Below are 14515 nucleotides of genomic sequence, written 5' to 3'. Positions count from 1 at the left end.
TCAAGACTGGTTTTCAAAGCATTAGTTAGTGGCTAATGTGTTCCCAGTGGAATAAAATAACATGAATAGTAAACACATATGTACTCTAACTCGAGGTGATAATCATAAAAATACAAAGAAATTTTAAGTAACAGTGATCTCATATCTTTGCATTTCTTGTCACAAGGCAACATTTTGGAATTTGTAACTGCAAATCACCGGTAAAAAATTACAAATGAGAATATAAGTTTGGCACAATTAGCAGATTATATCACATACATAAAACATCAACATTTTTAGATTCTTGATAAAGACCATATAAAATAGTACAGTGATAATTTTCTGCCTTTATTTATGTATCTTCAACTAAAGGAAAACAATCAGAAAATTGCTTCCCTCTTCACATATCATTCAATGCTCTTAAAAGTAGGAATTAAATATCTAGAACAAGGGCTGCAATTTTTTTCTGTACAGGACCAGATAACAATTATCTTAGGTTTTGCAGGCCATACAGTCTCTGTCGTAACTACTCAACTCTGCTGTTGTGGTACAAAAGCAACCACTGAGCATGCCTGTGTTTGAATAAAATTTTATTTACAAAAAAAAGGTGGCAAGCTGGATTTGACCCACAAGCAGTAGTTTACTAACCCCTGGTTCAGAGTGCTCGCCCAACTCTATGCCTATTACTCTACTAAATTCATGAGCCAGCAACAGTGTATTGTCTCACTGCATTTTTTCCCTCAAAAAGTTGTAGGAGATTATGTGTCTAATTCAAATCAACACATACACAGTGCTTCATAAAGTACGACAATCAAATGCTTACCATTCCTCTCATTTTCAAAGAAAGAATTCCCACAAGGTACTTTACAGACATCAAAAATTAAGTAAGAAGTTATATATTTTTTATAATCTCAGTGCAACGGCATAACTTAATACTCACCAAAATGAAGTATAAACACAATGTAATGTGTCTTTCTCATTCTTCCAATTTATTATTATTTTTGAAAGAATCCTTTTGAACATTAGAGATGACAAATTTACTTTGTTTTGAGAGCTAAATTTAAATGATAATATACTGAACTCAAAAAGGCTGTAAGTAATTTTCCATTACCATCTGAGAGCAAATTACTGTTGCAGGTATATCAAGGACTTTAGCCAATACAGGGATAACTATTCCCCACTCTAAAAACAATCACCCATCAGAAAATTTTTTAAATTTCAGTTTTATTCTGCTTCACAGAGAACAGCAGAGATAAAAGAGAAGGTGAAAGGGAGAATACTAATGCAGGAAATAATCTGCAAACGTCTGAAGTGGATTCTAGAACCGGGGAAAAGATATGTATGGAGATCCTTTCCCACACCCTGCCATTTAGCTGTTTTATAGAGGACTGGGTGAACGGGTAAAGGAGAGAAAGTAGACATAAATAAATCTCAGTTTACAAGCATATTTACTTAAAAGAGGAATCTATAATTGTTGTGACTGTATAAAATTCGCAGCTGCTCTCTTCGAAGACAGAGATAGGAATTTCCATGTTAACTTCCATTTCCCATTTAAAATTAGGAATCCTGTGAATGAGTGTATACCTTCAGCAGAGTATTCAATATAAGTAGTATTTAATGGTAAGTACAACCATAATAGTGTAGTAAGTATTACCCTTAGTGGATATAATAGTTAAGGCACCTAAAAATAAATTGAAATATTTCCAAAAGGAATTTTGCCCCTTAAAGCTGAAAAGCTCTGTTTTCTCTGTTAATAAAAGAAACAGTAACAAACAAACCTAAGAGACTGAACACATGAGATACATTGAAGAATGAGGTGCTAAGGATAAAAGGTAAAAGGAGAAAATGTTACATATGCTCAGAATTTTTTCTATCACTGCTTTAAGGGAAATTTCTCAGAGTCCCCTAATTTGCTTAACACACTTTGGGTGAAATGTCCTTGGTTTAGAATTAAAACTACTGTGTGACATTTTTAAAAAGGTCACACTGCATTATTTCATATAATGTTGGAAATTACACTTATCCACGAGGACCGTAATATAACTGTAACTGTGCTACAACGTGTCTTTCAAGAATGTTCCAAACTTGAAGTCCAACCTTAAGGAAAACCTTCTGTTACAGTAAGCTAATTTACCTGAATTTCTGGTTTTTCATTAAAAGAAAAAACAAAGGTTTTATTTCTAAGTTCAACTTTAAGCAATGTTTCTGCAATTCCATATATGAATTAAGATAATACTTTAAAAACTACTTACAGTGGGCTTCCCTGGTGGCACAGTGGTTGGGAGTCCGCCTGCTGATGCAGGGGACACAGGTTCGTGCCCCGGTCCGGGAGGATCCCACATGCCACAGAGTGGCTGGGCCCATGAGCCATGGCTGCTGAGCCTGCACGTCCAGAGCCTGTGCTCCGCGGCGGGAGAGGCCCCAACAGTGAGAGGCCCGAGTACCGCAAAAAAAAAAAAAACTACTTACAGTAAATATCCGTCTGCCAGTTCGATCAAAAGTTACACAGTACACAGACGACAAGTGTCCAAGAATTCTTTTATGCATTTTCATGTGCTGATACACTGCAGTGGGAACCAGTCGCTCAAGCCTGTATTTTCCATTCAGCTTCCTTGAAAACAAAGTATCCGCTACCAAGAAAAGGGGGGGGAAATAAGTATAATTCAGAAATTAATTTTCTTAATCATCCTCTTTTATGAATTCACATATTTCAGTTTCTCATATGTTGGTAAAAATAAAGATGCTTTCTAAGGTATACAGCTCCTAGTTAAAAGTCTTCAAAGTAGTCCATAAGAGCCCATTATTTCACCTGAAATAAGTCAGGCACTATTATCTTCACTTTACAAACAAGTAAATTCAGTTAAACGACCTGTCTGAAGTCACAAAATAAGGCATGAAGCTAGGATTAAAACTCAGACTTCTATACTCTCTGGCTAGTGCTTTTTAAAAACCAGAATCACTTTATATGACATTATTTGTTTCAAAGGCCCCTATGAGATAGGTTTTCTTACAAAAGCAGTTAAAACTGGATCCAGTGATTTTTACTTTTCATCAACCAGCAATTCGTGAACACTCTAAATATGACACACTGAATGATGTTTTTAAAAACTCTGCAACAAATGAAAACAGAGGAATAATCTGTTGCATTATTTTAAAAAAATAATTAAACTGGGGATCTTGCCAAAGACCTGCATAATGATTCCTTTTCTAGAACCTAGAGCTCTCTTTTTTCACCTCACCCATTTCAACCATCTTTCAAGACATGACTGAAATTTATCTTCTGTCCCAAAGCCTGAGATGCTGACTCCAGCCCAAAATGTTCTTTTCCATCTAAATTACTACTGTACTTATTTTCTATACCAATAATTATAGACAAAGAAGGCACTCAATAAATACATGTTGACTGATCTGCAGGCACATTATTCACCTGTAGATTATCTTTAAATACAAGGCTTTCTTTCTGACTGTGACTGCCATCTACATTGGGCAGAATAAACACTGGTTTCTCACTTAAATTTAGTCCCAAAGAAAATTAAATATATGTACAAAGTACTATTTAACCTAGATTTAGAGCCTACAATTATGCCCTAAAGTTGATGAAATACGAATATCTCAGACGTATCATAAAGAATCTCAGTGCTTATTATTTTATTCACATACAATAAATGTTTGGCTTACACTACATTTGCAAGCAAAAAGGAAAATCTTGGGGACTGGTGAGGAGATACGTAGAAGAATACTTTGCAGGTTCTAAAGCAATAATAATTCAAGGAATAATTACATTATGCTTATATGTTCTTTTACTACATCAATCATTTTATATTCTGATAGAGTACATATCTTGCTGTTAACAGCATACAAGTCCTATGATACAATCTATTTCAACATCTGCAATATCTAAGACAAATGCTGAAAGTTGTTAATTAGCATATTTAGGCTTAAACTAGTTATATAATAACAGTGATTCAATAAGTTTCTAATAAACCCTGATACATTTTTCCTTATGCATAGAAATGGCCTGGTGAAAGACATCCTCTTGTGCTTTGGCTCCAAACTGATTTGGAGCAAAGATCACACAAAACCACAGGCATCAACTGTCCTGCCAAACGAGAACTCAAATGATCTTATCCAAACACTAAGGATCAATGAATGACATCTCACTTATTGTCTGTTTTATAAGAAAGTAAGTGATGACATGTAACACAAATGTTGACAGTGCTGCATTACCGAGACGTACTTTAATTCTCTGCATACAAAATTTACAAAATTCTCAAAATGTCAAATTTTAAAAAAATATTTAACACTGTTCAGGAATAAAAATGATTATTGGAGATAACCACAAAATCAAAACCATTATTTTAATGATGATCAGGCACTTTTACATATGTCAGATTTTTTTAGATGAATTTGTTATAAACACTATTTATAATTCAGAGTTGATAAAGCAAAAAATACTTCCTTCAAGAGAAAATGTTACTACTCTCTTAAACATAGTTTTTACTGAATCTTTACCTAAACTCGGATTAAATCTTTATTTTCATTTTAAGAATCGACTGAAAAAAAGAACATCCCTTTCGAAAAGTTACTTTACAGTCAACGTTTCAAGTAAAACTTTTCAGAAACATCATTAAGTGAAATACATTTATAGTTAAAACTATATTCCACGCTACCCTATATTTGGTTACCAATTAACTACTAGATATCTATACTATGACTGCATAATAAGGGAAAAGGTACCTAGCAGAGTCCTTGCTCTCAACCAATTTACAAACTTGTACAACAGTACCAAAAGATATGACATACAGTATGTAGAGTTCCCAGGTAATAAGTTGGTGGTTCAAACTTGATACAGGGATTTAGAGAAGAAAATATAAGTATGGTTCAATAGTTGAAGTTCAACTGAGGAGACTGGATTTGAAGATGGCCTGACCAGGTCAAATAGGTAGAGAATTTTTATAAAGGAAGAGAGGAGGATGTTGTAGGACTCCCCTTCAATGAACTCATATTTTCTTTTACTATACCATTTGCATAATGTCTTATCTCCCCTACCAGATCTTAAGTACCTTAAGGGCAGAAACTGTCTTCTTTGTATTTCCTACAACTGAGTGTAGAGCCTTTTAAATAAAAAAGTATATAAATGAATCTCAGTTAATAATAAGAAACACAAGATGGTTCAATTAAATTTACAGTTTTATGGCAGAAAGGCAAATGGCAATCATTTACTTTCAAAAGAAACTCTTAATAGACTAATTGGATTTTTGAGTGAAAAGGAAATGTCTCTTGGATTATAGGAACTCCTTAAATTTTATTAAACTAGAACATCAATTTTTAAAACGAGCATGGTTAAACAGATATAAGAGGTCATAAAGGAATAAGTTCTTTATATGACATTATTATACTTTTAACCTTAAATCAAGTAACATGTATGACTTTGGTTTAAAAGTACATTTATTTTCTTAAGTATGGTGATGTGAAATATTGTTAAATTAAGCCTGCCAAAGCAAATCTCTATCTTCTTCACTTAGCAAATTCTTTCTTACCCTCCAGGGCCAGTTTAAATGTCATCTCCTCTATTAAGGAGTGAATCTTAATTTTAAACTTAAAAATTTTAATTTTAAAAGCGACCTAACCGGTTGCCCTATAGTATCACTCCTGTGTTCAAAACTGCAATGTCCTTCACTTGATTCAGAATAAACACCAAATTCCTTATGCATCAGCCTACCAAGACCCTGCATAATCTTGTCCCCCATTACAACCTCTCTGACCCCTTTACTTGGTCTGCTCCAACCATTCTAATCTCCCCCATTCTTCCAACACATCAGGTATGCTCCTGACTTGGGGTCTTTGCACCCGCTGTTCCCCCCGGCCAGAAAACTCTTCCCACACAGAGCTAACTCCTTGACCTTCAAATCTGTCCTCAGATGTTTGTCACCTTCTCAATGAAGCAGAACCTGATCAGCCTCTTGAAAATTACAACCCACCCCCCACCACCACCCATTACTCCTGACCCCCCTCTATGTAGCTTAGTATTTGTTCTTTTTCCATCACTTATCACCTTTTATTTGCTAATTATGTTCACTGTTTATTTCCTGCCCCCTCCACTACAACGTAATAAACTCCACAGGGGCAGGATTTTTTATCTGTTTTGTTCTTTGATTTGCCTAAAAGCTGACAATGGTGGCTGGCACTTCGTTGATAATATATAGTTGGTGGATTTAATAAATTAATTACACATCAATAAAATAATTTGGTTTAGGAAATAAAACAAAAATGGATTTCTTTATTGGACAGATTATAGATTCGAAGTATCTTGAAACAGTTCTTCATTTCAACTGCCCTGCTAAATTTACTTAATTTGGAGGCAAAGGGATAGGTAAAAATATTTACTCAATGTCTTCTGAGGGAACAGACCAGTAAAGTGAAATAAAACTTCCAGAAATCACTGTTATCCATTTGAAGTATTATTCTCTCTGAAGAGAGAAAAGGAGCAAAATTGTGAACAGTGTCATTTGTAGCAAATCACTCAGAACAGTCTTTGAAACAATGTCTATGTGCACAAGTCTATAGAACTAATTACTGAAGATAAACAAAAGGCCCACGACTTCTTAAAGTCAGGTGTAACTACTGTATATAACTAGATATATCTAGCCAGTAGGGTCTTAACTGTTACTTCTGTGGATACATTCTAGGTAATAAAATGATAAATAAAATTCCCCCACAAGCCATTTCTTCCTAGTTCACACCAAATTATTTTTCAAGAATTGATTTATTTCTTTAATCATAATACTAATAAATACTCAATGTAGAAAATAAGAACATAAAGTCTACATAACTCTACCACCTAAAGCAATCACATAAAATTTTGCAGAAACTTCCCTCATAAACAGCATTTTAATAGCTACTCCATATTCCTTAATGAAATAAAAGCTAGGCTTTAAGTTTGACAGACTTGTATTTAAATTTGACACTATGGAGATTTTAAGCAAGTTATTCTCTACTTCGACTTCTCAAGTTATACTTCCAGAAACATTTTCCACAAATATACTTGGTTTTCATATTATGCTATTCTGTGACATCTCACGATTTCACACTTACATAGCCAATTCTATCAATATTTTTCTTTTCTTCTGTAACTTGTTCTAGTACTTTAATATGAAGGTTCTTCTATCAGCCAATGGTACAATAAATACCCATTTACTTTTACTTTTTTGTGGTTTAAATTTCTCACTTAACTACTTAATGTATTTGGAGTTTTGGTATGTTACTAGGTGAGTCTCTAAAGATTCCCCTAATCAACTATTTGTTCCAGTCTTTTCACTAACTAATCCTTCTCTATTCTATTAAATTATCTTATATATATTTCTGTGCTAGGTTGCTGATGACGTCTATTTATATGCCACTGCCAAAATTTTTAATTTATAATTAATGGCATTTTAGCTTTTATCTGGCAATTCTTCTTCATGTGTCCTTTTAAAAAAATCTTACTCCTGATTTATTATTATCTAATTTGAAGATGACTGAAAAGTTTAAAAAAAAACTAATTTGTTGGAAATATAAGTTTAATTTCATTCACTTATAAACAACTGACATCTGTTTATCCAGGAACACGGTACTTTGGTCCTACAGCTGGGCCGAAATTTTCAATGCAGATGATTTTAGAAAAAGATAAACATAAGCAGATTTACTTCAGTTTTCCTCATTATACAAATCTTTATCATTTGAACCAAGTTTCACGGGGGAAAAAATGGGTAGCTGCCAGAAAAGAGCATCTGCAATAACCTTAGTGACTACATTTCTGAGCATATTAGAAAAATATGTGACAAAATCTCTGCAAATAAGAAAGAACTAAAGCAGAAATACTATCACCTCCCTCCAAAAGGTTTCCTCCTTCTGACAGCTACTTTTTTTCTTCCATTTTTTAAAGTTGAAGTATACTTGTTATGCAATATTATATGTCACAGGTGTACAATACAGTGATTCACAATTTTTAAAGGGTATACTCCAGTTAACAGTTATCATAAATATTGGCTATATTCCCTGTGTTGTACAATATATCCTATAACTTACTTTATGCATAAGCTTGTACCTCTTAATTCCTTACCCCTACATTGCCCCTCCCCCTCCCCCTCCCCACTGGTAACCACTAGTTTATTCTATCTGTGAGTCTACTTTTTTTTTGTTATATTCACTAGTTTGTTGAATTATTTTAGATTCCACATATAAGTGACATCATACAGTATCTGTCTTTCTCTGATTTACTTCACTTAGCATAATACCCTCCAAGACCATCCTGCTAAGTACTTTAAAAAATGGAGGAGTTCCCTGGCGGCCCAGTGATTAGGACTCCAATCTCTCACTGCTGAGGGCCCAGGTTCAATCCCTGGTCGGGGAACTAAAATCCCACAAGCCGCATGGCGTGGCCAATCAATCAATCAATAAACAAAAATTGACAAGGGCACATGGTGCAACTGTAATAAATTACCCAAGATCAAAATTAGTCATTGTTAAAAAAGATGAATTGGGAAAAAATACTAAAATTACTATGAATTAACAAAAATGCACAAGTTAGGGTTTTTTGCTGTTGTTGTTTTAACTCTTATGAACAACATAACATGCTATACAATATCTAGACCAGTAGAAAAGCTGTTCCGCCTTAACAATCAGAACTGGAGGGCCCAGGACTAGTGCCTACAACTTTTGCCAGCACATGAAAGCAGAGCCCAGCTGGCAGCATAATGAATGCAAGGAGAGGCATGTGGCTGTAGACGCCAAAACCTGGAGAATTAATGTTTGTGGCAGTAGAAGAACCAAATGAGGAGGCAAAAAGAAAGAGTATGTAATTTCAGAAGGTGCAACCTCGACCCTTTTCTGATAACAGAAAAAAGGGTACTCAGGAAACATCAGAGTATTTTACTAGAAGATTTTAATTTTTTTTAAAAATTTTTTATTAGATTCATTTTTGTACTATATTTTGACCAATTTTATTCTCTGATTCTGGTTAAAGAAAACACCTGGAAAGCTCCCAGAGTTTCTGTAAATAAAATGCAAAAGTAGTTGTAACTTGTAATTAATAACCATATAAACAATTCCTAAATTAAAGTACAAAAGAGAATGGGGCTTCCCTGGTGGCGCAGTGGTTGAGGGTCCGCCTGTCGATGCAGGGGACACGGGTTCGTGCCCCGGTCTAGGAAGATCCCACATGCCGCGGAGCGGCTGGGCCCGTGAGCCATGGCCGCTGAGCCTGCACTCCGCAACAGGAGAAGGCCACAACAGTGAGAGACCAGCGTACCAGCAAAAAAAAAAAAAAAAAAAAAAGAGTGGATTCTAGATAATAAGTACTTAGATTTTATTTTAATCTCCACAATCTGTGTTAATAAAGGCTCTCCAAACTTTGGAAACCTACAGAACTAAAGTGAACTACAAACATTTTACTGTGCTTTGCTTTATTGCACTTTGCAGATACTGCTGCGTTTTATTTCTGTTTACAAATTGAAGGTTTGTGGCAACCCTGCATTGAGCAAGTCTACTGGCACCATTTTTCCAACAGCATTATTTTCTAAGACATCGACATTTTTTTTCAGACATAATGCTATTGCACAATTAATAGACTACAGTACAGATTAAACGTAACTTTTATATGCATTGGGAAAACAAAAAATTTGTGTGACTTGCTTTACTGTGATATTCACTTTATCACAGTGGTCTAGAACCCAACCCGTAATATCTCTGAAGTATGCCTGTACAAAAATAATGATAAACAGGTAAGCAAGACCATGTGAAAAAAATTCTAAAATGATTTACCTCTTTAGACAATAATTAGTTTTCCCAACAAAATAATGCTACATATAACCATGATCAGGCACTCAGAGGGCAATTTCATAGAAATAACCTTCCAAATTCACTACGAGTCCAAAAAGTTGTCTCTACATGGTGTTGGTGATTTCCATTAAATAAAGTATTGTGTGGTATAAGGTATTTGCTAACGCGTGAAATTACGTAACATTTTATTTTTGTTAAAGAATCACAAAAATGTTGGAATGAAAAGGAGATGATGCAACTGTGCAGATCACAAAAAAACAGCTATATAATTTTCTAAAAAAGAAGTTATGCTAAAGCCAAGAATCACCTATCTTGAGAAAATGCATATAAAGGAAGACAAAAGTCACCAGGGACTGAAGCTAGAGAGAGAGGTTCTTACTGGGACTTCAAGAATCTGATAGAAAAGAAGTCTTATCTGCTGTGCTTGTGGTGGGGAGAAAAAAAAGCTGTGGAAAACTATTATGATGTGTAGCATATCTGGAAAATAATAGCTAATATTTACTGAGTACTTTACTACATGCCAGGCAGTGTTCAAGGAACTTTACATATATTCTCATTTAATCCTCACACATCTTTTAACATGGCTACTACTATTACCTCCTTACTGGGGATATTCCTTACCAATAACAGAACTGAAGGACAAAACGTAACTTTCCCAGAGGTGAAGCCCAGGTTTGAATTCAGGCTGTTTGGTTCCAAAGAGTGCACTCTTACCATGCTGGCTAGGTAGACAAATATTAGAAAAAAAGACTGAGAGGAAACATGCAAAAGTATTAATAACAGACAACCAGTGAGACTGGTTAATTTTTGAGCTGTTCTATTTTCCAAGTTTTCTCTATTGAGCATATATACTTCCTGATTAATTTTTTATTAAATAAAGTATAGCTCAATCTACCTCGAGGAGGTCAAAAGAGCAATATGAAAAATATGAACTATCTAAGGAGATTAACTTAAATTCAAGACTGATAAAAACAGGTCCAGGGATAAAGATGCAAGGAATTCAAACTCATTTAATCATAAAAAAAAAAAAAGACTAAGTATATTAAAGTATTTGAAAGTATACTACACTACAGAGAATAACCATTGCCTATTTGACCATGGACTGAATGACATGCTACAAAGAATTCACATCTAGTCTGATTCGAAAGCCATAAAATACAAAGAGCCATCAATTTTGTTTATAAGTTTTGTTTCTAAAATCTTTCCCATTAAGTTTTTTTTTTTTTTTTTTGCAGTATGCGGGTTTTTTGGTTTTTTTTTTTGCAGTATGCGGGCCTCTCACTGTTGTGGCCTCTCCCATTGCAGAGCACAGGCTCCGGAAGCGCAGGCTCAGTGGCCATGGCTCACGGGTCCAGCCACTCCGGGGCATGTGGGATCTTCCCGGACCGGGGCACGAACCCATGTCCCCTGCATCAGCAGGCAGACTCTCAACCCCTGTGCCACTAGGGAAGCCCTCCCATTAAGTTTTTAAAGTAAAAGATGTCAAAGGTAGTTTAGGTTCAATTTTATTTGGGAAGGAATCGTATAAGGAGGAACTTCTAACATTTAATTCTCTTTAGAGCCACAACTGAAAAGTTCGCCACAATAATTCTTCTGGGGTTACTAATATAGATATTAGTAGGAAATTACAACCAAATATTCATAATTTGAGGGCCAGAGATAATCTGGGAAATAATTCAACACAGGTTGGTTAATTTCTACAGCACCATCTGGTCTCTTTATCATACTACACCAGTAACTAGTAAGGAAGCAACATATGAACAAGACAAATAAAATGCTGAAACGGTAACCTTAATGAACAAAAAGTCCCAACTTTAAAGTACAAGGGATTGCAACATTTGAAGGAAAATCCTGTAATTAGCTTTTCTGTCCACAAAATAAGGGGGGGGGGAGGCAAGAGAGAATGCAAGAGTAAAGGGAAATAATTACCTGGGTGACATAACGCCCAAGAGAGCCTCTCTCCTTATTTTACAACTGTATCTAAAATAATTAGTATGCACAGTAGCTGCCCTCCAAATCTCTATATATTCAATTCAATGTTTAGCTGTAACTCCCATTTGAAAGACACCGTGTTTCTTAAGATTTAGCGGGTATCACAAATAAGAATAATGTCTGAAAAGGAGAACTCAAATAGTAACTGAAATAAAATACAGAGAGTGAAAAAATGATTTCAAGAGTTAAGCAAAAAATATCATAAACCAAATACCAAAATGAGCACTAAAAAAAAACCAAACAAAAAACCAGACATTACAATTACTAGGATGGTAATTTACTAGAATTTTACGATTGCTTGATTTGTATTATTCTTCCTCCTCATTTCTTTCCTGGAAACTAGTGTGATGATACAGAAAATACTACAATGGTATAATATTTTCAGTTTTAAATATTTTAAAGTATTTTAATAGTTATTTCAATAAAAATTCATTTTTTAAAAAGTTAGTTTTGTTTTTTTCTCCCCAAACATTTTAATCATTCAATTTTGAGTCAACGAACATTTATAGAGCACCTACATGGGCCAAGTATGAGCTAAAGGATATAACAGAAAAAGAAAAGACAGAACTTACCCTCATGGAGATTGCAGTTTAGCAGGGAAGAAAGACATGAAACAAGGACTTATAACAATGGTGAGTGTCATCAAATAGAAGGTACAGGGAAATCCTGAAATATACAGCAGAGGGTCCTAAACATATAGGGCAGGAGGATATCAGGGAGTCAGGGTAGACTTCTCTAAAACACTGACATTTAAACTAAGACCTGAAAAATGAACAGCCAGAGAATGTTGGTGGGAGGGGAGAATATTCTACCTAGGTGGAGGGAAGAGCATGTGCAATGGTCCGAGGCTGCAAAGAGCATAACACTCAAGCTACATAAAGAAGTCGGGTGTGACAAGCCCACGGAGCACAAAGGGGCAAGCGTCAAAGAGAGACCTTCTTGGAGAGACCAAGAAGGTCGAAGGCCGACTGCAAAGTGCTTTCTAAGCTATGCGAGGCATTTTGGGGTATTTCCCGAGGACAGTAAGTTGAAGTTTTTTAGGGAGAAAGAAGTGGGAGAAATATAGTAAAAGATTTGCTTTGGGATAACTGCAGTTTTATCTCTTGACTACAAAAAGAACAGATCAGAAGGTATATAACTAAAAGCAAAAGGTGATTTTACAAAAGAAATCAGAGGGTTCCAAAAACAAAATTTCATTTTAGAAAAACTTAAATCAGTGCGCCAACAAGATTACAAAGGTTTTCTCACGGAACTATTTTCTCTCAAATTTAAGTATTTATCTGGCAAGATATAAACTTGAGAGAACACACCATGTTTTATTGTTTCTAGAGTTCTTATACTGGGGCATAATTCAAAAGGCTCCTATCCCAAATCAACAAATGGACACAGGTGGTAACAAGACTAATGGATAAAGAATTTCACAGGGCTTCCCTGGTGGCGCAGTGGTTGAGAGTCCGCCTGCCGATGCAGGGGACACGGGTTCGTGCCCCGGTCTGGGAAGGTCCCACATGCCGCGGAGCGGCTGGGCCCGTGAGCCATGGCCGCTGAGCCTGTGCGTCCGGAGCCTGTGCTCCGCAACGGGAGAGGCCACAACAGTGAGAGGCCCGCGTACCGCAAAAAAAAAAAAAAAAAAAAAAAGAATTTCACAGAACAGGTAAAAAGGTGCTATATAAATGTGATATAAAGTTCAATGCATAAGAAGATCAGAAACAAAATAACCAGGGATATAACTCAGTTAGTTACTACCTCTCTTAAGTTTCAGTTTTCTCATTAATAAAGTAGGGGTATCTTGCAGAGTTACTATGAAAAGCAAATAAAACAAAACGTTTTGTAAACTCAAAGGTACTATGTACTAACATCTATATTTACTGTCCTTAAACAGTCAAATCGTCAGATGTTATAAATGCAAATTTTACTGAACAGTTTTTCTTTTATTTTAAAGACTTTTGTGGGAGATCATTTTTCCCCTACATCTCCCTTAAGGAGCTGAACAAATTGCTGCTGTTTATGTAAATATCTACTCAGCCTAATCATGGACTTCCCAGTTTTCAAGATGTCTAGGAAGATGTTTAATCCTTAACTTCAAAGGTTCCCTGAAGGAATTCAAAATAAACAGAGACTTTATGAAGAAAATATAATAACTTGCTTCACTTATAAACCCAATAATCAATCTGGAAAAATATATGATGCAAACTAAAAAAGGCAATGGCCAGTGCTTCCTAATTACTACTGAAATTACTTGCCAGACACATCACAAGGCGGGGAGGGGGGGTTCGGGGGAGAAGACCTCTCATCACATCTATAACCTAAAAACAAATTTCATCTTATGACTTACAAAAGAAAGTAAAACACAGCTACAAGAGCAACAATTTAAACTCACCCAAGGAAACTGTCATTCTTCAAAGTGCCTTCCCTTTTTTGGTCAATCGTAATTTGAAAAGAAATTTAAGCAAAAGAAAAAAATGTAAATAATAATGTCTATTTTATATATTTGGTATTTTGGCATAATAAACATTAGCTTTATTTCCCTTAAAAACCAAAAATGCAAATACATTTTAGTAGTCTCTCACAGCTACCTGTTCTTAGGAAGCAAAGAAAAGAAGAGGTGGGCAGGGGAGGGGGTAGGGAGAAGAGAGTTAACAAAACAAAAACCTGTGACAAGTGAAAACCTGAATGTCATTAACTTTTCTTGTTCCACCCCAGTTCATCAATTACAGCAATTACA

General features: G+C 35.2%; 1 protein-coding gene across 4 annotated transcripts in view; it reads right to left on the bottom strand.

Annotated features, from left to right (window-relative positions):
• The window catches only part of PHIP (PHIP subunit of CUL4-Ring ligase complex), a 127200-nt gene that overhangs the window by 90509 nt on the left and 22176 nt on the right, over window positions 1-14515 (bottom strand). For all 4 annotated transcript variants that reach the window (XM_082855847.1, XM_082855848.1, XM_082855849.1 and 1 more), the window contains exon 7: window positions 2449-2609. In XM_082855847.1, coding sequence (XP_082711973.1) covers window positions 2449-2609 — 161 coding nt within the window. The remainder of the gene's footprint in view (window positions 1-2448; window positions 2610-14515) is intronic.

The sequence above is a fragment of the Leucopleurus acutus genome (genome assembly GCF_964270905.1).
Source record: "Leucopleurus acutus genome assembly, chromosome: 15".
Lineage (NCBI taxonomy): Eukaryota > Metazoa > Chordata > Mammalia > Artiodactyla > Delphinidae > Leucopleurus > Leucopleurus acutus.
This window is presented reverse-complemented; position numbering and strand designations above follow the sequence as displayed.